Source organism: Cololabis saira, chromosome 14 (assembly GCF_033807715.1).
Source record: "Cololabis saira isolate AMF1-May2022 chromosome 14, fColSai1.1, whole genome shotgun sequence".
Taxonomy (NCBI): Eukaryota; Metazoa; Chordata; class Actinopteri; order Beloniformes; family Belonidae; genus Cololabis; species Cololabis saira.
The window spans coordinates 12,253,477-12,279,178 of NC_084600.1; the positions used below are offsets into that span (position 1 = coordinate 12,253,477).

At 39.1% G+C, this 25,702-nt stretch overlaps 2 protein-coding genes and 1 non-coding gene across 3 annotated transcripts; 2 read left to right on the plus strand and 1 right to left on the minus strand.

Moving 5' to 3' along the window:
- The first annotated feature begins 704 nt into the window (after positions 1–704).
- On the plus strand, positions 705–776 carry trnaw-cca (transfer RNA tryptophan (anticodon CCA)). The gene has a single exon. It is a non-coding gene; the product is annotated as a tRNA-Trp (tRNA).
- Positions 777–1,750: 974 nt separating this feature from the next.
- liat1 (ligand of ATE1) lies at positions 1,751–4,017 on the plus strand. The gene is made up of 3 exons (XM_061740847.1): positions 1,751–1,825; positions 1,930–2,070; positions 3,535–4,017. The coding sequence occupies exons 2-3, from the start codon at positions 1,953–1,955 to the stop codon at positions 3,906–3,908; spliced, it is 492 nt and encodes a 163-aa protein (XP_061596831.1). The 5' UTR covers positions 1,751–1,825; positions 1,930–1,952; the 3' UTR covers positions 3,909–4,017.
- Positions 4,018–5,185: 1,168 nt separating this feature from the next.
- On the minus strand, positions 5,186–24,542 carry aifm5 (apoptosis inducing factor mitochondria associated 5). Its single transcript, XM_061740848.1, has 19 exons — positions 24,249–24,542; positions 24,054–24,141; positions 20,992–21,101; positions 19,945–20,054; positions 19,815–19,859; positions 18,436–18,517; positions 17,800–17,912; positions 17,616–17,702; positions 17,029–17,120; positions 15,735–15,865; positions 14,706–14,821; positions 14,549–14,620; positions 14,407–14,470; positions 11,780–11,856; positions 10,719–10,836; positions 10,525–10,623; positions 7,839–7,914; positions 7,642–7,746; positions 5,186–6,691 (listed from the first exon to the last, which is right to left on the minus strand). The coding sequence occupies exons 1-19, from the start codon at positions 24,265–24,267 to the stop codon at positions 6,658–6,660; spliced, it is 1,638 nt and encodes a 545-aa protein (XP_061596832.1). The 5' UTR covers positions 24,268–24,542; the 3' UTR covers positions 5,186–6,657.
- Between the last annotated feature and the right edge of the window lie 1,160 nt (positions 24,543–25,702).

The window sequence follows — 25,702 nt, forward strand, 5'->3', positions numbered from 1 at the left end:
TTTCATTTCACTGTGAAAACAGGGAATGTGCCATCAAAATATTCATGATATCATTACACACCGGTGTTCTGCCAATTTCTGCTGCTTTGCCAAAAAATGCTACCTAATGGTTTTCTACCTTTTGTAGAGCTACATTTAACTGTGTTTTACTCATGGATCTATTATAAAACTTTATTATAGGTTTTACTCCCTAAACCACTTCTTTTCCCCCCCAAGTGGTCCTTGTCTCTTGCCAGGCCGTCATTGTAAATAAGAATGTTCTTAATGACCTGCCTGGCTAAATAAAGGCAAATGACTGAATGAATATCAAATAAAGCGATAGAATTTTTTTTTCTTCTTTATTGTATAATGTTCACAAAGTGTAAAGCAATTCATGTCATGGGTAGTGTATTTTGAAGGATCAAATACTCAACATCCCATATTATCAATTTTACATCGTGCAAGAAATGATTGGCGTGGCAATCAAACTTTGAAAATCGACTGTGCGCATGCGTAGAACCACAAAGTAGCATTTCTCGGCGGGTAGCAAGGATTGGCAGAACACCGGCAACAGTCAAGACCTGCTTTAGTTGAGGGCAGCGTCACAGGACTTAAGCGCTAAAACAGGACGTGCACATAAAAGTTAGGGAAACGAAAAAGCACATAACACACCGACAAGAGGGGCCATTTCTGCAGAATTACTCTCAGCGGTGTCGCCCTGACGGGATCTCGTGGCGCAACGGTAGCGCGTCTGACTCCAGATCAGAAGGTTGCGTGTTCAAATCACGTCGGGATCATTCTTGTTGCTGCAGCTCAACGAGCTGGCTTCACATACATGGCGTCACGTGACGCCTTTCGCTTTGTCTCTTATCCAATAACGTTAATATTCAAGAAGTCAACTATCATTATTAAATAACTAACTTCCGCGTAATAATAGTGTATTATTATATTATGTTAATGAGATCTCATGGGTTATTATATTATAGTATTATTATATTGTTATATAGTATAGTATGGTGATATCATTTTGTTATATGTTATAATATTATAAAAATTATTATGTTATATTAGGATATTATTATATTATTATATGCTATTATAGTATTACTTTATATTATATCGTGCTATATTATATCACTCTATGATAATTATCTATTTATTTATTTTTCAAATTAATTTTCTTAATTTATTTATTTACTTTCATTATATTATTATTATTTACACACACACACACACACACACACACACACACACACACACACACACACACACACACACACACACACACACACACACACACACACACACACACACACACACACACACCTACATACATAGATACATATCATTGTAACTCGATGTTGTCTTTTGTTGTTGTTTGTACTGTATGTTAATAAAAAAAGAAAATAAATAACTTACTTCCGGATATTAGAGCTCTTGTATATATATATATATATATATATATATATATATATATATATATATATATATATATATATATATATATATATATATACATACAAGTATATCTGCAACTGAAATGCGTATGAAAAATATTACATTTTCTACTTAAGGTGAAAGTTTTTTTTTTTGTGTTTTTTTTTTAAGGTGAAAGTTTAAAGTTTACGAGCCGACGTGTCGGAGCCCGCCGTTGCCATGGCGACGCGTCCCCGTGCAGCCGTGCGGGGGAACGAGCAGGGAAAGTGGCGATAGCACGCAGCTACATTTCTCACTGCTTTCCCTTTTCTCCACCGTGTAAACCACTTTAAAAAAAACAACAACACCAACAAAACAACCGACGAACAGAGATTTATTTGAAGACTGAAGCTGTTCAGCCACACCCACTGTAAGTACGTGATATCTTCTTTATTTCCATTTCTTTTCTCTATTATGCAGCAACAATGAGGTATAAACTCTGCACTCCAAACATCTATATGGGCATATATTTAGGGACTGCGTGCCAAGATATCACCATGTCAGAAAATAAAAACTGGAAGCTGCTGCAGGGATCCAGAATCACTGATGACGGAAAGAAGAAAAAGAAGAAGAAAAAGAAAGCCTCAACATCCACTCCTGTTCCGAGAAATAAAGGTGAATATATTTCCATGTGAAAATACACGTTCCTGTGCTTGAGTAGACATTGCAATACCATGCAGAGTTACACATTTTATTAATTTATTTAGTTATTTTGTTGGCATTAGTTATACATAAACAGCAGTTTCACACAGGTAAAATGAACCTTTATATAGAACCTGCAGCATTTAATGGGATAAGTAAATAACCAGATTGCATGCTCTCTACAAACAGAAAGACATAGATGCATAATACAATACCTGGCAAAGTTCTCATGAAAAAGCAAAGGATTTTTAAACAGTTTTTCAACTCAGTGATTAGTTGCATAAAAGAAAATAAAAAGACTGAAATACAAATCAGGTATAAGATACAACAAATGTTATCAGTACATTACAAGCTGACATTGAGAACTGAGGGCTCAGGTAAAAACAGAACACGTTCTCATTCCTCAACTCACCAAATCTTAATGCTATATCCTCCTCAGACCTGGCATCCACATATGTGGACATCACAAATTGGATTTCTTTGGTATGATTTGCAATGAGAAAAAAAATGCATCAGGTTTCAGGAGGAAATTATCAAGAACTTTCACATCCGTTTTCAATCCACGGGATACTGCTTTGGTGTCACTTTCAGTACTCTGAGAGAAAGGTTCAGATGTGTGCATTTGACACATTTCTAATTGCTGTTAATGCCAAGTCAAGGAGCACAAATTGGTGCAAGACTTAAAGTTTTATCATTTGAGCTCAGTCTAAGGCAGTGGTTCTCAAATGGGGGAACGCGTACCCCTGGGGGTACCTGAAGGCACTCCAGGGGGTACGTGAGATTTTAAAATATACATATATTTAAAAAGTAGCATCCATGCAAAAATCCTTCAAAAATAAATATTTCATAAATAATTGAGGAAAATATAAGTCTAAATTCATAAAATGAATTTTATCTTCAGGAGTAGTCTATTCAACTTATTATCCCCCACACCAGGATGGTTCCACCTAACCTGTCAATCACCTGGCTTCACCCGTCAATCACTTGGACCAATGATGCAGTCGTGGTTGAAGCGTAGCAGCAATATTTTTATGTTTAATAAATCAGTTACTGATGGTACCGTGCTCTGTTTTAGGTCTTTTTTTTAACAACCAAAAGTGCTTTGCGCTGGTTAGGGGGTACTTGGCTGAAAAAATATTTCACAGGGGGTACATCACTGAAAAAAGGTTGAGGACCACTGGTCTAAGGAATAGCCCCTCTAGTTGACACTAAGGCCACCAAGTGTAAATACTGATGGCATAAAGAGGGTGTGGTGCTGGTGGAGGGGTTCAATCAGTTTTTGGAGACAAGGTCTCCAGTGTCACCTCACATGATCAATAAAAGATGCTACTTTAAGCCAAGGCGCTATCCCTCCAAATCCACTAAAGACATTGGTTCTATTAATATTTCCCTTTGAGGACGTGTACGAGTCTGGCTGTATCTTTTGTCTCTCTGCAGAAAAGCCCATGGCTGTATCTTTGTGTCCTGAGACTTCCCCGGTATCCAAGCTGCCCCCCCTGGATCCGCGTCGGACTCCAGGCCAACTTCCCAAGCTCAAAGCTACTGGTAAGAAGAACGGAAAGCAGTCCACTGGAAGTGTCCAGAAGAGCAAAAAATACTCCAGGGATTCACAGAGCTTGCTTCCAGTCACTCGTAAAACCAGCAGCAGCAAAGATCCTGCACATGTGACTGAGCTCCAGATCCAGGCCAGGGAGTCTCTGAGGTGGGAAGGTGTATTGCAGGATCCCCAGGAAGAAGCAGAGAGGCTGGAGCAGTACAGGGCCAACAGGAGGCAGCGTTATATTGCACACAGAGAGGCTCTGTTGAAATAAATCCTCAGGACTGATATTTTTTTAAATACAAAGGAAATATGATATGTCTTATTCTGACTAACAAGTCTGTATTTACTGCATCCAAGGACAGAAAATAAACAAATACGTACAAATAAAATTGGAATCTGGTGTTGTTGGTCATTATGGGATTCATTTATCAACAGCTAGTAGATAATAGACTGAGCCAGTGTTAGACACTAAGTTGAGATGGTTTTGGATTGAGGAACCAGAGCTGTTTTTAATTCAGTACCCCAAACAGAAATACTCATTTGCAATGTTTGCATTCACAGAGCTGTCCCGAGAACAGGAACTTCTCCTTCTGAAAGGCCTGTTAAAATCTCATAAAAGGTTCATCTCATACACACAGTACTGGAGTTGAGGGGGGATGAGGGGAGATGGCATCCCCCCCAGAAATAAAAACGGTCAAAATCATCCCCCCTGTAAAACTGCCATCCCCCCTTTCCATCCCTTATGTCATTTCATCAATGAATGTGGTTTTACTGTTATTTCAACATTTAGAGTCATCACCAGAAAAATAACACCAGAAAAATAACTTATTTGACAATTTTCACCTGTTTCAAGTAAAGTTTCACTTGAAATAAGTAGGAACAAGATTTATCTTCTCATTACAAGCAAAAAAATCTTGTTCCACTGGCAGATTTTTCTACTTATTTTAAGTAAAAATCTACTTGAAACAGGTGAAAATTGTTGTTTTTTCCAGTGATGAGTCTTGTTTTAAATGTAATGAGATTTTTTTTACTAAAATGAGACATTTTAACTAGAAATAAGACAAATATTCTTGTTAAGATTTTGAGTTTTTGCAGTGATCCATTTTACTTATCCTGTGAAGGACAGAGTCATATTGATAAGTTCAGAAAACAGTTTTTTATTGTTGTGTTTTGATGTATTTGATGTAAGTCCAGTGGATATTTAAAGCTTACAGAAGGCTGCATTTAACTGCTGCTATGTCATTCCTGCAGTATTTCTGCAGGTGTTTTGGTCAGTGCTATTATTTGTAATATATTATATTATTTGTAATCAGCACAAATTATCTGTCCCCATATGATAAAATCCACCATCCCTCCTGATTTTTTTTTACAACTTGAGTACTGCATACACATTATATGAAACAGCTACTGTAGAGACCCAAACACGGTCCTGCAAGAGAGAAACCTAACCAGGAGAAGATGATGGTCACATAAGTCAGTGTGTAGATGTGTGTATCTAACTGAGCTCACATGTATATCTATACAGAGTATCTATAGGAACACTATCAGTGGCGGTCATCAGAGGGCATGTGCTCCCTGAGTGAGTCAGACGCAGACCAGTCAGTGAATACAAAAGAGACAGTAGTGCTGTGCCTGAGATTTTTTTATATGTGTGAACAAAAGTGAAACACAAAAACAGAGAGTTTAAATGACAAGTCTATCACTGTTCATGTCTTGCTCGATGTGAGGGATCACTCTGCATTGATGATAAAGTTGTGTTACGAGGATTGATGCTGATTGATAGGCCAAACTTCCTGTGATGACTTAACTGCAACATCTCCAAGTTGTTCCTGATTCTGTAGATACATTGATGCAATATGACTGATAATATACCTTTTATGCAGGAATATGAGGGTAATCAGTGCTGACTTCTATTAAGATTACCCAAAATATGGATCTTAATTCACAGTTAAGTCTAAGAGTGAAATATTGGCCTTGTGATGAAATTTGCCTAATCTTTTCTTATATGTTTAAATTTTTGGGAAACAAGTTAAATAACTTAGTTTACTTTGAGTTAAGAAATAATTGTGCTTATGTAGTTATTTTTTATGTACATTTTCTCACAATCCAGAGCAATAACAACAGTATTATGCTTTTACATGATGTGAAATTAAGAAAAGAACGTAATACAAGCAGCAGATTCAATCCATCTCTTGCATCCATTTCAGAATGGTCAGAAACAATTCAAATGTAAATGCTATTCAGAATTAAAATACAGTATAACTGTTAATGTGAAAAGAAATTAAAGGATTGTGAAGTCTGACAGGTAAAGACAGTGATAAACCAGCAGAGCGCGATGGGGGGGAGAGAAAAACACAGCATTTCTTTTGTAAAGGTTTTGTGCGCCATTGTTTGCTGTTTGTTGGAGGCCTATTGTTCCCTGTTGATGTGTTTTGTTACTGTTGCTTGTTTCAGCATCTCTGTTTCAAAGAGCTGGCCACCCCCTCTCTGTTCTCGTAATCCCCCCCTCCGACTCGCTGAATGAACCTCGTACAGGGCTGCAGTGGGCATTAAGGTCACTTATGTTTTTACAGCACCCCCATCCAAGTAAAGGGGAACATCCGCTGCTTTTTCTGACATGTGATGTCTCTGGACCTTTAGCTGAAACACCCCTGGAGGTTTAAATCCATAAAATGAAAACATAACTCATATAATGACAAATACTAAGATTAAAAAAAAAAAAAAAAAAAAGCCCAAAAAGCTGCATCCATTTGAGGTATCTGTTGTGTACACGGTGAACCGCCCTCCACATAAATGCTGACTACATGGCATACAGTTTTGTAACAGGGCCTGCATCAGAACCTGCAACTGTAACGTTCACTGCAGCGCTCTCTGACTCCACCAGTGAAGTCTGTCTCGTCTCTGTCTGGAACATTTCAGTCAAGGTCTCCAGACTCTTCTGCCTTGAAGAGCCGTGGCAACCCAGGCAGAGGGAGCACGTAGCGACTGAGTTAGCACGGATGAGCGGAGGACGATGTGGATCATGACAACTGCAACCAGCTTAGATCATCTGATCTGTGAGGGAGAGGGAAAAGGTCAAACGGATTCACACCCTTTGACGTACTGGGTTAAAAATGTACTTTTCTAAAATATGCAATTACATCAGAGCCATCGTTGTACAGCCTACATGTTGCTATCGGTTAGCTGTTGCATGCTTTGGATATGTAGTTTGGGTTGCCAACCGTCCCTTGAAAAACGGAATCGTCCCGTATTTATAAACTAAAGTACGCTTCCCGTATTGAGCTAAAAAGGGATGCACTTTGTCCCGTATTACTGTGAGAGTCAAAAAATAGTCATAAAATGCCAATGGAAAATGGCATTGAGCTGTTGAGTTCACAAGTTGTTTTTTTTTTCTGTTTTACTACAACTGTAGCTTACAGCATATGTTTACAAGTTTTCTACAGACTTTCTGTTTGCACTTGTTATTGCACTAAAAATGTGCACTATTACAGAATGGATGTTCTGCTTTCTATTGTTTTATATTAATTTATACAATTAGGCCAGATTTCTGTTTAAGAAATATGCTTTTTTTATTCAGTTCATTTTGTTATTTTGTATTCAAGTAAATTGGATAATAATTTGTTTTCCATGTGTTCATGCCATTCAAAAATATGCATCTAATTCAATTCAGGTTCGAGTCAAATAGTTAAAAAAACATTTCACTCACAAAAAAAGGGGCTCAAAAAATTCACCATGCCAGGAAGGTTGAAGGCAATCGGGTTGGCCGGCCCTGTCGATGAGGTGACCCTTATTTATTTTACAGGGAGTTGGCAACCCTATATGTAGTGCTATTGTAGCTATTGGTTATACTAGTCCTAAAAAGTAACATGTTTTACTGAGTTAAAGGGGACAACAAAACTGAAAGGATTAACTCCGACTAAAAATGGTTGGACACATAAAGCCGAAAGGAAGACAAAATAAATGAAAGACAGAAAATAGCAAACAAACAATCAGACATTACATACAGAGCCTCTGTCTTTGTGATGAGTTTTCCTGAGAAGAGTCTCTCAGCAACTGCAGCCACAGCTGGATCGAAATTGAGACCCGCTGCTGCTATGACCTCATCATTCCTGCAAGTAAACAAGAGAAAAACATATTCGGACATCTCTGTAAATGACTTAAATGTTGTTGTTTGCAACAGCGGATGTTTTTCTAAACTTACTTTATGTACAAGGCTAGGAACTTCCCATCTCCAACGTTCCCTTTCATTACAACATCTGTGTATCCTTCCCCATAACCTGAACAAAGCACACAGGGGAAACATGAGGGGGAGGATATACAAATAACTGTTTTTTTACTTATATATATATATATATATATATTTCTGATAGATAGATAGATAGATAGATAGATAGATAGATAGATAGATAGATAGATAGATAGATAGATAGATAGATAGATAGATAGATAGATAGATAGATAGATAGATAGATAGATAGATAGATAGATAGATAGATAGATAGATAGATAGATAGATAGATAGATAGATAGATAGATAGCGCCATCGTTGTTTTGGCTAAACCAGGGGTCGGCAACCGCCCTAGTGGCTCCTGGAGCTTTTTCAAAAATCTTTTTTTTCTTTTTTCCTTTTTTCTTCTTTTTTTCTTCTCTTTTTTCCTTTTTTTTCCTATTTTTTCTTTTTTTTCCTTTTTTTTCTTCCTTTCTCCTTTCTTTTTTAATCTCGACATTTTGACTTTTTTCTCGACATTTTGACTTTTTTCGACTGTTTTTTCAACATTTCAACTTTTTTCTCGACATTTCAGGTTTTTTCTCAAGATTGTATTTCAACATTAATCTTGACATTTCGACTTTTTTCTCGACATTTAGACTTTTTTCTCGACATTTAGACTTTTCTCGAAGTGCATAATGAAAAAAAAATCTCCCCCAGTTATAACTAATATAGAAACATGCAGCATGTGTTGCCTTCATTCTAAGGCTGATACAAGATTTTTCATGTTTTGCGGCTCCAGACATATTTGTGTTTTGTGTTTTTGGTCCAGTATGGCTCTTTCAACATTTTGGGTTGCCGACCCCTGGGCTAAACAGAGCGGTGGCTGCAAGAACATGTCTTTGCGACGGTGCATGGACATTCGGGGGGGGCTGTGGGTCGGCAGACTGAGGTACTGGTTCCCCTTTCTCATAAGGAACTGGAGGGTTGGTCTATACACGGGTGCAAGAGAAACCAGTCCAGTTGATCTCAGATTCGGGAGGAACAATGTGGGTTCTGTCTTGGTTGTGGAACAGTGGACTCAACTCCGTACTCCCACTAGGGTCCTGGAGAGAGCATGGGAGTGTGCCCGGCCGCTCCACATGTGCTTTGTGCTCCTGGAGAGGTCATGTAAGTGTCCCTCAGGCTGTTCTGGGGGGGCTGCTAAGGAAGTTTGAGAACAGCTCTGCTGGTGCGAGCAGCTGAGTCCCCGTACAGGCACAGCCACAGTTTGGTGCCTACTGTTGGCAGTAAGTTGGGTTTTTTCCATCAGCTTGTTGTGGTGAAGACAGAGCTGAGGGGGAAAAGACAGGCTCTCTATTGGCTGGTCAATCGATTCCCTTACTGATGGTTATGAACTGTGGGTTCAAGGCAGTAGTGGAACATATAAAAGCCGGGCCGGGGGGCGGGGCGTATGACCGGGCCCTTTGCAGCAATTTACCACAAACTCACATTTTCTTGCTGCCAGTGTGTGTCTGTGATTGTTGTAACTGTATCTACCTGTAAACCTGCTCCCTGACCACGATGCAGCTTCTGGCGGCCCGGGCCCGGGGATGAATCGCTGCTTAAAATGTCAGGTTCATCTCCCACAGGAGGAGGATTAGGGCCAACAAAATATGCATCTAACTTGGGCAATTTGGCTTTTTCTTGCTCCCTTTTTTCTTGTTCTTTGCGTTTTATAAACACTTTTGTGTTTATAACTCCCGCTCATGTTTAGGCTGTAGGATTACTGAGCTCTGTTGACAAGTGATCGATGATGACGTTGAGAGGCGGCTGTTGATGACGAACAATTTCACCCAAAATACATTTGAAGATTCACTTGCAATTTTTGTTTTAACGTTAAAGGAGCCGTCTGTAAGAAATGTCCAAAACTGGTACTGCAGTCACTTTCAAAATATTGTTGAGCGGCGTGTACCCTCCCCCTCCTCCCCCCGACCAGAGGTTGCCAGGTAGGCTGCAGAATGCAGCAGGAACGTAGGCTGCCATGGCTGCCATAATTAGAGCCGAGCTGGCAACCTGGATGCCGAAACAATACTGACTTGGTGATTGGGAGATAGGTGGAGGGTGGAGCTTCAGAAACAATACTGACTTGGTGATTGGGAGATAGGTGGAGGGTGGAGCTTCAGAAACAATACTGACTTGGTGATTGGGAGATAGGTGGAGGGTGGAGCTTCAACATAAACATCAGTTGAGGGCTGCAACTCCTCTTTTTAAACTGGAATATCCTGGCTTGAGTGCTGTTGTCAGTGACATAAGTATTTGAAATGAACATGATTTTTAAATGTCTGTTGACATATCGGGGTCATTTTATGATTCGTTTTATCATTGCTCTTACATACAGATCCTTTAACTGTGAGTGTGAAAATCTCAGCACAACATATTATACAATGCTTTATACCTAATATGAACCAAGTGGTGCCCCCTTAGGCCCCGGGCCGGGGGAGTACCGTCCCTGGTTCAAGGTCATGCATGCACGCGCTCTAAAGCTGCTTCCTCCAGCAGGCGGCTGCACTCTCCCTTAGAGATGCTGCGACAAGTTCAGTCAATTGGAGCTCAGAATAGAGTGGTTGCTCCTTCACGTCAAGAGGAGCTAACTGATCCTCCCGTACACATACGTGTGCGTGTTGGTGTGCATGCCCACCTGCATATCTGATGGTTTTACCCAGTAGGACGGTCCAGTAGAAAGGAACTGAGGTGAGTTCAGTTGTTTTGCCCAGCATGTTCATGGCTGCTACCCTCCCTTAGCACAAGCAAATATGAAATACGGTAAAAATAAAACATTGTAAGGTATGTATACGTGCATGGATGGATGGGTAGCCGTTGTTTGTCATTCACCTTGTGCTTGTGCCATCTGCCAGTGTCCGATGCTGACCATTTGGCCTTTAGCCGTCGCCAGCGGGAAGTAGGTCAAGTCGCCCGCGCAGAACACATCTGGGACATTTGTTCGCATGTGCTAGAGGAGAAGAAATAGAAAAATATGATCACTTAAATACTGATTTACATCAGAATTCACATATTCATTAATCCTTAGGAAGCATCTTCAATGACGAGAAAAACAACAGATGGGCTGATGCCAATTTCCTCCAACTCCAACATCAACAAGAAAAGTCATGAGTCTGAATCAGGAATGAAGGTGCTGTACAGAACATAGACCAGGGGTCGGCAACCCGCGGCTCTAGAGCCGCATGCGGCTCTAGAGCCGCCCTAGTGGCTCCGGGAGCTTTTTCAAAAATGTTTGAATATGGAAATAGATGGGGGAGGGAAATATATTTTTTGTTTTAATATGGTTTCTGTAGGAGGACAAACATGACACAAACATTTCTGTTAACGAAGATTTGTACAGAAGAGTATCAGGGCCATGCAGGAGAAAAAATACTGGACAGGGGAAGATTTTTTTTTATTGTGCACTTCGAGAAAAAAGTCAAAATGTCGAGAAAAAAGTTTAAATGTCGAGAAAAAAGTCAAAATTTTGAGGAAAAAAAGCCGAAATGATGAGAAGAAAGTTGAAATTTTGAGATTAATGTTGAAATAAAATTTAGAGAAAAAAAGTCCTGCATGGCCCTGATACTCTCCTGTAGAGGATTCAATGTTTCTTGGAGCGAATCATTTGCATTCATTGCCTGAATGTTTGCTCTGTAGCGAGAAGTTGTCCAATAACAAAAAGAGTCATGTGTAAAGACATTAGCAGCTACATTTGCAGCCGAGGACCCAGTTAATATACTGTAGAAACATGCAGCATGTGCTGCCTTCATTCTAAGGCTTATACAAGACTTTTAATTTTTTGCGGCTCCAGACATGTTTGTTTTTTGTGTTTTTGGTCCAATATGGCTCTTTCAACATTTTGGGTTGCCGACCCCTGACCTAGACAATGGATGAGGATCAGACTTGAGGCTAACCTTGTCAACGACTACAAAGTTTCTTGCGTTCATCTGTACTTTACTGCCTTGTAGCATCTCAGAGTTGGGGAGGCTGCCTGGTAGAGAGAACAAGACAGGGAAGAACAAGGTCTGTCCAGAGAAATCTCATGTTCACATGTTTCTCAAAGAAAGTTGAAGCAAGAGTCTAACATCGTTGGAAATGCAATTATTCTTTATGATTAATGAAAAGGCTGCATCTGTGTTCTGATCTTAGTTCTGTCCACAAAATATGAGACTTGCTGGCTGGTTGGTTTAGTTTGGCATGAAGACCTAAACTGCATACCCTGACTAAGTGAAAAGGGGACGAGTCGGCCTGTCTTGCGAGTAAATGTCGACTCTCTTGTTAAAATGAGTTATGTTTTTATATTTTATGCATCAAGTGAAGTGTTTTTATGTTTCCTTCCACTTCTGTACAAAATAATAAACAACAGCTGCACTGGGCAATCTCTGTAATCTGAAGGCTTTGTTCCTCCTGACTGAAAAGCAGATTTCTGTCCACGACGGCCTGCTCCTCCTTTGCAATAGCAGAGCAGAGCTAAAGAACCAGCAGTACACTCAGATTGTTCCACATTTTTATTTGACTGCCCTCAAGAGGCATCAGCATGCTATAACATGCAGACATGCCTCTGAAAAGCAGCAGAGGGAAAAAAGGAGAAAAGAAATCTAAAGAAAAGTGGCCTTACGGGTAAAACTGTTGTTGCACTGGCAATTGATATTTCCCATTCAATTTTTCAATTCAATTTTATTTATATAGCGTCTATTACAGCAGAAGTTGTCTCTAGGATCTTTCCAGAGACCAGAACATAAACCCCCGAGCAATTGTTACTTAAACATGAACAATGGCAGGTAAAAACTCCCCTAGTGGGAGAAAAACCTGAAGCCAACCAGTGCAAGGAAAACTCCCCTTTAGGAGGGAAGAAACCGGGACCAGTACCTGGATCATATGGGGAGACCCTATTTGCACACTAAGGGCCTGATTTACTAAGATCCTAAATAAAGAGTACTAAATTGCGTGCGCACTGAAAAAGTTTGCACGTGCTGTTTTGCGGGTGATCAACTAAGAATGCTTGCGCAATTGATAACAGGCGCAAACCTCATTATTTAAATGAGGTGTTGCGCGTCTTACGGTTTGCGCCATGGAGAGTCTGGATGGAAAGCAGTATAGTCGCAAGCGCAAAATGAAATTTGACGAGTTGGAGTTAGAGATATTAGTGGAAGAGGTAAATAAACACATTCATGAACTACAGCAAAGAAATTTAAACATTACCAAAAGAAACGCAATATGGGAGAAAATCTGCGATAGAATAAATGCAGTTGGTAAGACAAAAAGAACGGCAGATGAGGTTAAAAGAATGTGGCAAGATATAAGTCGAAGAACTAAAGAAAAAGTGGCCTTTAATAAAACTTCGGCAAACAAGACAGGTGGAGGGCCTGCAGAAGAGATGCCTCTAACCAGCATTGAGCAGCAGGTGCAGCTCACCTTCTGCGAGGAGCAGATAACTGGGATACCGGGGTATGACACGCTAGAGCCAACTGCAGAACAGGCGCACAATAAGAAACACTCTTTTCTCCATAAAAACACGTGATTTATTTATTATCACGAATAAAAAAAAATGAATGTGCCTCCTGTGGCAACCTTTTGCTGAATAATACTGGATTTAACATTCAAATAAAATATTTCTCGTTTTGCATGTGGAGAATCCTCACCACAAGTTGAGCCATCCCCACCCCAGTCCTCAAATCAGCCCTTAACTCATTCAACAGCTCCAAGATGGAAGCGCTAGATAGTCGATATGTTTCAACTATCTGGTTTTCATTCATTCCAAACAAATTTACACGAGTCCGAAAGACTCTCTCTCTCTGCGTATTCTTTGATTTTGGCGATGTCGCCTCCTTGCCACAATAACAGCAGCCATCGGTGCGTAATGCTGGGCAGATTAGCACCTTCCTTTCGAACGTATTAAATACAGACGCAATCACAATCCCCGCAATTACTTTCAGGCTTGGTAAATCTCATTGCGTGTGGTAAATGGAACTATTTGCATTTTCCCCTCCCAGTATTTAGTGCTTTCTGGCGGGTACGCCCCATATTGATTATTCATCAGGGCAAAGTACTAAATGAACAGCGTGTGCTATTTTGCTCATTTGAGAGGCGCAGTCCTCTTTGCACGCTGTGGGTGCTGTCAAGTGCTATCAAGTGTGCACACGTTTTTACGCACGCAAACCTTTAGTAAATCAGGCCCTAAGACAGTAAAAACAACACAACCATAAGATAAGATAAGATAAGATAAGATAAGATAAGATAAGATAAGATAATCCTTTAATAGTTCCACAGAGGGGAAATTTGCAAATTTGCATAGGTGTCCTCTCCACAAATATACATGTTTAGACTGAGGGGGTGTTCTTCTATCCATTAGCTATCCAAGGAAGCTCAATCAAAGTTTAGGAAAATGAAGAAATCCACAGAGCAGTGGTGAATTGATTATATCGCTGTCAAAACCTTTTTCTGGCTCAGTTATTCAACAGAAACAGTGCTAAATCCTCCACACTCACATCCAGTAATCAAAATGATTTATCCCAATCTCTGTCTGCTTCATTTTACTCACCAATACCCACAATCAGAACATCAGCTGGGACGACTTTTCCACTTTTAAGCACAACCTCCTTCACCTTGGAGGAAAGTGGAGAAGAAGAGAAATGTCAGAAGGGTTTATGCTGTTGATCACACAGGTGTTTTTCTTACTTTACCTTGCCATTCACGCCTTTGATCTCTATCACACTATCATTCATGTAGAATTTGATATCTTTGTCTGACAGCATCTGCAAAAACAGCAGAGATGAAAGAAGAGTAACCATGAAGAAAAGTTCTGGGTAGATGTCGGGGTATGGGTAGCCTCTCTCTTACCTTCATGGTGATTTTGCCGACCTCCCGGCCCAGTGTGTTCTGGTACGGGAGCTCGCTGCTGCCGATCACTGTGATGTTGGAGGCTTTGTTGAGCAAATAGGACGCAACTTCCATCCCTGAGAAAATCACAGTGTATGGGCTCTAGGAAATGTCAAAATACTGAAACAAAAACACTTACAAATGTAAAGGAAATATAGCAATAATGGGTGCCATAACTGGACTGAGCCCAAAACACCAGCTTTTCATATCAGGTCACAACCTGTTGGATGTTCATTTGTCTAAAACAAGGGTCAGCAACCCGCGGCTCTAGAGCCGCATGCGGCTCTTTAGCGCCGCCCTACTGGCTCCTGGAGCTTTTTCAAAAATGTTTTACCTTTTTTTTCCTTTTTTTCATTCTTTTTTCTCTTTTTTTCCTTTTTTTCTCTTCTTTTTTCTTTTTTTCATTCTTTTTTTCCTTTTTTTCTTTTTTTTCTTCCTTTTTCTTTTCCTTTTTAATCTCGACATTTTGACTTTTATCTCGATATTTCGACTTTTTTCTCAACATTTCGACTTTTTTCTCGTCATTTCGACTTTTTTCTCAACATTTCGACTTTTTCTCGACATTTCTACTTTTTTTCAACATTTCAACTTTTTTCTCGACATTTCGACTTTTTTCTCGAGATTGTACTACAACATTAATCTCGACATTTCGACTTTTTTCTTGAAATTTTGACTATTTCTGCGACATTTCGACTTTTTTCTTGAAATTTTGACTATTTCCGCGACATTTCGACTATTTTCTTGAAATTTTGACTTTTTTCTCGACATTTCGACTTTTTTCTCGACATTTCGTCTTTTTTCTCCACATTTCGCCTTTCGCCATTTGCCTTCATTCTAAGGCTTATACAAGACTTTTCATTTTTTGCGGCTCCAGACATATTTGTTTTTTGTGTTTTTGGTCCAATATGGCTCTTTCAACATTTTGGGTTGCCGACCCTTGGTCTAAAACAAATGTACAAATAAGTTCTTTGCTCTCGGAGGGCACCGTACCAACAAAAGAGGTTCCCACGAGGACGACGTTGCAGCCCAGGCAGGTGGAGTGAATTTGCCGGGCGTCCTCTGGTGTTTCCAACATCTTGATGTTGTCCAGCTTCATACCGGGCAGGTTCAGAGCCTTGGCTCTGAGGGAATGACCATGACTCTGTTCAGAAGCGCGTCAGTGCAGTGTTGCTGCAAAAAGCAACTCTCCCCTACTAAAAGCTGCAGTTATAACAGCTGCTGTTAATCACGGTTTTTGCCACGCAATAAAATGTCTTTGGACCCAGAATTCCGATAAGAAAAAATCTTTGAATGCTCGAAAATCTTTTTTTGCATGCTCGAAATGGAGCAGGGAGAAGTTAAAAAACTTATTTAGCCCTGCCCCGGTAATACTGTATCATGTAAGCAAAATACATGAAATGAAATAGTAAACCGTTTAAAAGGGTCAGCTTGTTGCACTATGGCTACAATCATAAAAGTTACTTTGTCGATTAAATAGTTACATCTTAAATTGTTCTCAAGTATGTGTGTATAACAAAATATGCACCACAAATAAAAAGAAAACAGTCCTGAAACCTCAAAATTTCCTGTCAAAAAAGTTAGTGACAAAGTGTTGTTTTGCCTTTACAACATGATCCACTATTGTACTTCATCAGTGAACAATAATTACTCTTCAAGTTCAAAGTCCAGGCTTAAAAATAAACCAAAACATGTTGAGATACTTAGAGGCTCCTAAAATAGTAAAGGTGTTAAACCTGTCTTTAGTTGTGATACATTTAGAAAAATAATGTTAATAAATATATATATAAAATGTATTTTGAAATTATTTTGGACCTTTTAGTAAATACTACAAAGTTCTTTCTTTTCCACTTAAGCCTGGTTCAACGTAATAGTCGACCCAATATACAGATAAGCTCTTTTTTTGGTATCAGCAGATCATCATGTACAGTAGTGTTTCTGACTTAGATCAGCTCGGTCCAGAAGGAAGTAGCAAAGAGGAGGACAAGAAGAACCTCAAAAAACCTTCAAACTCACTATATTTTATGTACATGCTCATTTTATCCAAAGGAACAATTCTAAAAAAGTATTTATCAGATTTAACGTGTTCGATTTGGATTTGGCTTTTTTCATTTCAGTTTATTTAACCATACAGGGTTAAGTTCTTGAGTTCTACTAACTGGTGTGAACATTTTAACATTGGGATGATCAACAGCAGCTCTCTGCAGAACGCGATAAAAGATAAGTAAATAAACACACCTGAACCTGAAATGAAATGCTCGTCCACACACGGCGTTCAGGTCCCTACCTGCAGCCTGTCGAGATGAGGAGCTGGTCATAGCTCTGGATTATACCGTCATCAAATGTGACCGTTTTTTTGTCTGTGTCCACAAACAGCGCCTGTAAACACAGGATTTTACCACTTGACACCATGTGCACTCTAACAAATATTATTAACACTGAACACAATGATTCTATCAATACATAACGTTCACTTTTTGTATGTTAACTGTTCAAGGCAAGGCAAGGCAAGGCAAGGCAAGGCAAGGCAAGGCAAGGCAAGGCAAGGCAAGGCAAGGCAAGGCAAGGCAAGGCAAGGCAAGGCAAGTTTATTTATATAGCACAATTCAAGACAAGGTGATTCAAAGTGATTTACATCTACATTAAAAGCAGCAAGACATAATTGTACAGTAAATAGCAAATAAAATTATGAGAAAAGAAGGTAAAATAATAATAATAAAAGCACAGGTTGCTAATTTAAGAGTACGCTTAAATAATGAATAAATGAAATAAAATGATGAAGAAAAGAAGTCAAATAATAAAAAAAGGCAAGCAAGTAGAATTCAAGCACGTGTAGAACACATTCTGAGTTAGTGCAGTGACAGAAGTACTCACTTCTTTCCTGAGCCACACCTCGATGTCATATTGATGAAAAAACTCCATCCTCCGCAGCACAATGGTGTTGCTCTCCACATTCATTACCTGGAGGAAGGGGGCGGGGCTGTAGCATTCAAATACTGGCAGTACATTAAAAAAAACTCACATTTTCATCATTTAAAGTGTCATTTGCATGATGTACCTTGCTCAGTCTGGTTTTGTCATAAGGCAGGAGCTCGTCTCTACTGACCATAATGATTCTGCCACCAAAGGTTTGCTGGCGCAGAGTCTCAGCGCAGATAAGTGAAGCTATTCCTGAAAGTCCATGCACAGTGACACCAGATGAGGAAGTGTACTAGGACAGACTTATTACTACTTTACCCTCATGTAAAGGTCATTACATTAACATGCATAACCTTTTACCACAGCAGCACACAGAGAGACATTGTGTAATCGTATACAGGACTGTCTCAGAAAATTAGAATATTGTGATAAAGTCCTTTATTTTCTGTAATGCAAAAATGTCAAACATTCTGGATTCATTACAAATCAACTGAAATATTGCAAGCCTTTTATTATTTTAATATTGCTGATCATGGCTTACGGCTTAAGAAAACTCAAATATCCTATCTCAAAAAATATTCTGGGAATCTTAATCTTAAACTGTAAGCCATAATCAGCAATATTAAAATAATAAAAGGCTTGCAATATTTCAGTTGATTTGTAATGAATCCAGAATGTGTGACATTTTTGTTTTTTTAATTGCATTACAGAAAATAAAGAACTTTATCACAATATTGTAATTTTCTGAGACAGTCCTGTACTGTCCGACACCTACCTCCTCCCAGCAGCAGGACAGTGTGGGTGACTCCTGCTACTGCGGATCCCATGCCTTGTAATCTTTTCTGCTGCCTCAGATTCTGAAAGATGTGGAAAACACAGCAACATCCATAAACCCAGGGAGAACTTGTTCCGTCTATGTAATAAAACCTGTAAAGGTTATAGTCCAAACTGTAAAAGATGCACCTTTAGTTACCTAAATCATACTAAAAGATCTTCAAATTATGTGACATGACTTCAGACTAACAACACATAGCCTGTAGAAGCGTGTTAAGCAGCAATGACTCAGTCATCATGTTCTTTGTGATGCAATCAGCCTCTCTCTTTGTTGGTCTTTTCACAACATTGCTTCAGTTCATTGCTTTAATTGTATGTTTTCTTTTGATAGAAACAGCTTTTTCTTCGGCTGGAAATCCTCCCAAACAAGAGCTATTGTGCAGTTCTATGGGGTTGTCTATTATCACTTATGTTCTTCCTCCTTGGCATTTGCTCAACACACAAAAACATAGTTGAATGCTTCTGAGCAGAAAAAACATCTGCTTTTATAGAAATGGTTGCACCTGCTGAGGATCATTTGAATAACCCCACCTGTCTCCTACTGACTCTCTTAGTTCCTATAGAAGCAGTAGGGTGAACTTAGCTTTTCACCCACCGTGTTCGCATTTTAGCTTTTTAGTGTGAAGAAATAATGACACAGAGTAACCCGGTACATCAGGGGGTTGTCATTTGTCTTAGATTGTAATTACTGATTAAGACTATATGAGTTTATTGTGTCCTTATACATAAAACATTGGAAATGGAAGAACTTCTTTGTTTAACATGACCTGTAAAACTTCTAGTCTCGTTCTTGTTTTGTTATTCCAGTGGAAGCCATCAAAGTTGAATTAACCCTAAGATATTTTTCAAAAGGCTTACTGATACTGATTTTGCAAAGTCGTCGACAGGATATAAAATGCAAGCAACTGCACATTCTGCAGGAAGTAAAAAATATATGGATAATTTTAGAAAAAAAACGTATAGCATGCAACAAGCCAATCTATCTCACATACTGTAATGCACATACACATAACTGTGTATAATGCAATGGCCATTACAGCAATAGCTTGTCAGTGGTCACACGCCTAGCTTCCACATATTCTAAGGTATAATTGTTTTCATGGTGGCATAATCCACCTATCAATCAACACTATGCAGTACACAATATATATGGAAACAGTACACTGTGTATGGTTTCAAAAACACCCAAACACCTCAGGCTTTACAACTCTTTAACTATTGAGTTTGACAAACTACATCTTCAATGAGAGAAGAAGTAGAGAGAAAAGAGAGAGGAAGTAGAACCAAACATTACCAGAATAAGATAGTTAATCCACTTACCTGTTTGTTTACAGTCACATAAACTTTGTGGTTCTGAATTTTGACCTTGAAAATGAAAAAAAAGGGACAAATTAGAATGACAGCAAATACCCTCCTGAGCTTAACATCTGCCTCCGTCTCTGGTTTGTACCTTGTGACACGGTAAGCTGTCCATGCCAGGGAACTCCTCCATATCTCCCGTGATGGCGTTGAAACAGGAGCCGTGCCAGGGGCAACGCACTTTGTGGCCTATAATATATCCTGAAAACACCAACACAATATGTAGGAATATATTTGCAGGGTTACAAGCAGTACTCGAGTTGAGGGGGGATGAAATAAAAATGGTCAAAATCATCCCCCCTTTCCATCCCTTATGTCATTTCATCAATGAATGTGGTTTTACTGCTATTTCAACATTTAGAGTCATCACCAGAAAAATAACACCAGAAAAATAACTTATTTGACAATTTTCAACTGTTTCAAGTAAATTTTCACTTGAAATAAGTAGAAAAATCTGCCAATGGGACAAGACTTATCTTCTCATTACAAGCAATATAATCTTGTTCCACATGCAGATTTTTCGACTTACTTCAAGTTTAAATCTACTTGAGACAGGTGAAAATTGTTGTTTTTTCCAGTGATGAGTCTTGTTTTAAGTGTAATGAGATTTTCTTTACTAAAATGAGACATTTTAACTAGAAATAAGACAAATATTCTTGTTAAGATTGTGAGTTTTTGCAGTGATCCATGTTACTTATCCTGTGAAGGACAGAGTCATATTGATAAGTTCAGAAAACTGTTTTTTATTGTTGTGTTTTGATGTATTTGATGTAAGCCCAGTGGATATTTAAAGCTTACAGAAGGCTGCATTTAACTGCTGCTATGTCATTCCTGCAGTATTTCTGCAGGTGTTTTGGTCACTGCTATTATTTGTAATATATTATATTATTTGTAATCAGCACAAATTATCTGTCCCCATATGATAAAATCCACCATCCCCCCTGATTTTTTTTTTACAACTCGAGTACTGGTTACAAGCAGTCAATTAAATGAGAAACATACAAAACTCAGACGATAGTATTCTGTATTTTTTCAGATGAGTCGCAGACAGCAAACAGTCAAACACATTGGTGTGGGTTGTGGAGGTCTTGGGGCGTCCCCCCTCTTTCATGCTCTGTGCTCTGGATGTACAGTGTACCTTTGCTAAGCGGAGCGCCGTAGTGTGTGCACTGGTTCCCAATGGCACTGAATTTGCCATCGCAGTGCGTCAACAGCACACCTTGATGTCCAACTTCAACCTCCATCATCCTCAGGTCACACACAGACACACAAACAAACACAACATTATTTCTGTCTGCAATTGTATACTTGGAAAAGGTCTGAACTTGAAATCGACAGTTAGCTGCAAGTCCTCCACATCTGGATTGGGCTTGTTTATGTAATCTACGCATGGGGCATATTATCTTAAGGAATGGGAGGATATCGGTCTTAACTGGGAGGTGTTTTAATAAAAGTTAATGGATTAACAGGGAATATAAAGCAAACAGTACCAATAAACAGCTCGTCCAGCCGAACCCATTTCCTTCGCAGAATCTCTCTCATTGACATTTTTTGTATCAAAAAGGAAAATAATGAGAATGGTAGGTTTAAACTTAAACTTGAAATTACACACTCGTGCTTGAAAATGAAGGAACAATATTTTATTCTAAAATGTACGACTTTTGCACTTTGCTTTTACAAATATTACCCACAAATCAATATTCAGAGACTGTTCTTATAGTTGGAAATTTCTGCCAGATGATTTTGGACCCAACACCTGGTTCACACGTCCTGCTCCGTGTGTTGTAGCTTTTTATTTGAACTCAAAGGCCCTTTTAAGCTACTGACCAAAGGCTAGACAATAAAAAGAAAAAGGAACAAAAGAAAAACATTAAGAAGTGTTATGGATGGGCGGCTGGTCCAGTGTGTTTCAACACATACATGTGTTTGTGTAGCTGACAGGTAACCCAGACATACACGATCATTTCACGAGTCAGTAATTGTTGGTCCTTCCCTGTTGTGTAATCAGAATCAGAATCAGATTTTATTGGCCAAGTTTGAACATTGCCCGACAAGGAATTTCACTCCGGTTATTTCGCTCACTGTACCCAGATTTAGAAAATAGCCAACAGTAAATAAACAAATGTGGCACTTATTAACATATATATAATTAAAAAACTGAAAGGTTCAGCAGTATGAGGTAGGCGCTAAATAACAATGTACTTATAACACCTTTATCCCGGTTGCCTCAGTAAAAGAACATTTAAAAAAAGATGTTGGTGTTGACTATCAGAGACTAATTCATGACCATTAACAGAAACTTGAAAGTGCTGCCAGTATTGGTCCATCATCCTACTGCTGCCTGTGTCAGATGACGGCTACTTTTTTTATTTCTTTTTCCCCCAGTTGCATTTCCGTGTGGTCAAAGTGCCACACATTGAAAAATTTAATTAAGAAACTACTACTACTACTACTACTACCACCACTACTACTATTACTACTACTACTACTACTACTACTACTGCTACTACTACTGCTGCTACTACTGCTACTACTACAACTGTCATTTAGTAGATGCTTTTATCTAAAGCGACTGGTCAGACTGCTGAGAGTCCAGTTGGACACAGGTGCTGCCATGCTAGTGCCGACACAACCATCCCATATTCAGCAAAACAAGGTCTTAAAGATCATCTTGTCATAAGTGCATGCAGCTTTTTCAGTGCTGAGTCCTGCAGAGAGCTGGACAAATCTTCTAAGTGAACTAAACCCTGCAGATGGGACAGAGTTTGGTAGGTCGTTCCACCATCTGGGAACAGTTGAGGAGAAGAGTCTGGCTACTGATTTCACGACACATTGTGGTGGAAGAACCAGACTGGACTGTTTTTGAGTGGCTTCCATCATTCTGTCTTATGTCCAAAAATTATCCTGGAGACAAAGTTTGGCTGTCACGAGCTTGTACAAAATTATGTAGGTAACGCTTGCTACCAGTTCTTGGATGCTTATCTCCTTTGAAAGAAGTAATGTTTGGAAATTAAGTCGAAAGGTTTTTTTTGTTCTTGTCTGTTCTTTTCACATCAGACAAGTTTGTAATAGTTAGCATGCTTTAATCTAGAAACATATATGCTTAAACACAACAACTATTGTAATTTATCAAACATATTACCTCTGACAAAATGTGGTTAAAATTATGCAATTATGCAACCTTTCTAGTTTTCGAAGTTTTGAATCCATATGTGGTTTTTGCCATGAAAAACGCTGACTGAGCTGTTACATGCAGAACAAAACAATCGTCATATACTGTATGTATGCAATATGCTATTTATAGATTTCTTTTCTTTTTAATTTAAAGAGAGCCAGACTGAGAAGCCTAACGAGTCTTTATGGCTCTTGAGCAATACATTTTATATTAACAAATGACAATAAATCACATTCAATATCTCAGGTATCAACAAAATTACACACAATAATCACTGTTTTTTTTCTTTTTACGTTTTCCAGATCATCTCAACTTTTTCTAATTTGGGGTTGTGCACTTTATATGTATATGTGTGAATATAAATGAGTAATATCACACTGAGGTTTGCCCCACATGTGCACCCTTACTATTTCAAGAGTTTTTATACTTCACTGTCATCGTAAATCATTTTTGTCTTCATTGATGGTTTCGTTAGGTTTAGGCTAAAATGCTGCTCACTAATTAGCTTAGCGCTTGAAAGCAGTATGCCTGTGGTTCCCGCCCATGACAATCTCTCAGTTACCCAGAAAACAATAAAATGGTCCAGGCTCAAAAAAGAAAGAAAAGAAAAGCAGCATGGGTCAACAACATGTTTGAAATATGAACTAAAAAGTGACTTTTTAAATTGGCACAGAGGCACATTTTTAATTTTTTCAGCTAAGACGGCATGACGGTTAAATGGCTTTTTTGGCCAAGATTTGCTCTTGTTCAGTCATTTATCTTGAGTCCTTTAATCCCCTCTGACAGGATCTCCACCGTAGCTCTGCGAGATGGTTTCATTATGGCCAGAAAGTGTTACGTAGTTGTTGCAAGAGACAACTGAAATGGGAGTCCAGAGTAGCTTTGGCCCATAAATATTTTAATATTTGAATCACTTGAACGATTTGAATCCTGAATTTATGATACACTATTGCATCCTATTTTGTTTATAGTAGACACATTTTGTTCATATATTGGTTGATAAAATGGTTTATCATCCTCCTTACTGTCCGTCCTGCAGATCTGACTCCAAACACACCATCTCTGTCAGCTCCTCCTTGTCGTCCGAATCAGAGTCCGTAAACTGACCACGAGCTGAATGAACCATTTCCAAAACAGATATTATTAGTTTTCTTTGAGACTTTTGAAAATAGCCAATCAGCTATTAAGCCGCTCTAGTAAAGAACAAGCAGGTTACTCACGTGGTTTGGTCCCGGACATGTTTGTTATGCAACTGTAACACCACAGAACTACATAAAGCACTCCCAAAACATTAAAAAATAAAAGTCTGAGGTCACTTTGTTTTCCTCTGAGCGGACGAATGGTGACAGGTTGTTTCCACAAGTAACCAGTCCATCCCTAACTCGCGTCCGTCGGTCCTGGAGGCTGGAGGAGGGCGATATTCACATCTGATCATAAAAGACAAATCTCCCCAAAAAGTGGATTTTGTGAGTCCGGTGAATGAAACGTTTAGGTAGTGGGACAGCTCATGTTCAGCCCCATTATTGTTTGACAGAAAGGCGATGATGCTCTTTTGTTTGTCGCGGTGACAGCACAGAGAAAGGCTGACGAGGCTGAACACTGAATGAACATGCAACAAAGCACCACTCACAAAACCAGAGGTGGTTCCTATCATTCAGACACCGATTCAAGCTTTAGCATTGCCAAGCAGAAGGACTTATAACGCTCTGAAGAAAACCACTTTTGGAGTGAACTGTGTGTGAGACACGGAGGAATAAACACTGGAGAAATAAAAGTAGAAATACACTGTCATTTAATTCAAATAATAGTTCCTATAAGTACCTTTTAATTCATTACAAATCTGAGTTTGGGGGGGGGTTGTGCCGTCATTTATCCGTGATTTAAAGAGCTCAGGAGTCTTATGATCAGATGGTGCTCGACAGAACCGTAAAGTATCAAGGCAAAAGGATCCCGAGGGATTCGGTTTTGTACCGTATTTTCCGCACTATAAGGCGCACCTAAAAGCCTTCAATTTTTTCAAAAGCTGACCATGCGCCTTATGATCCGGTGCGCCTTATACAGTATATGGATCAGGATATTTTTCAGCAAAGGCTCTGTGTGTATTGTTGAAATGTCTTGCGACATTTGACCGTTTATTGTTAGACAGTTTTTCTCCACAAATTAGGCGTACTGGTAGTCCACTCTCATCAGAGGGAAATGCAAATGAATCATTGAATGTTTGATTTTCTTCAGATATTTTTCTTTTCTTACATTTCTCCATACTTGGCCTTGCTGGGGTTGAAAGTCGCGACGAATGGATGGCGTTTTGGGGGGTATACCAGCTTTCGCGAGTATGACGTCCAATTTAGAACTAAAATATTAAAGAACTAACACAAATAAAATACACTTCAATTAAATACTTAGTTTTTTTTTTTTTTTGTAATTTATTTTCCTAAGCCACTCAGAGCCGCAGTATAAGGATGAAAGAGCGGCATGCGGCTCCGGAGCCGCGAGTTGCCGACCCTTGGTCTAATGGATGCATAACGTAACCCCAGCTCTACTGTAGCGCCTTATAATGTGGTGGGCCTTATATATGGAAAAAGTTTTAAAATATGTCATTCATTGAAGGTGCCTTATAATGCGGTGCGCCTTATAGTGTGGAAAATACGGTACTTGTTGTGATAAAATGTTTGAT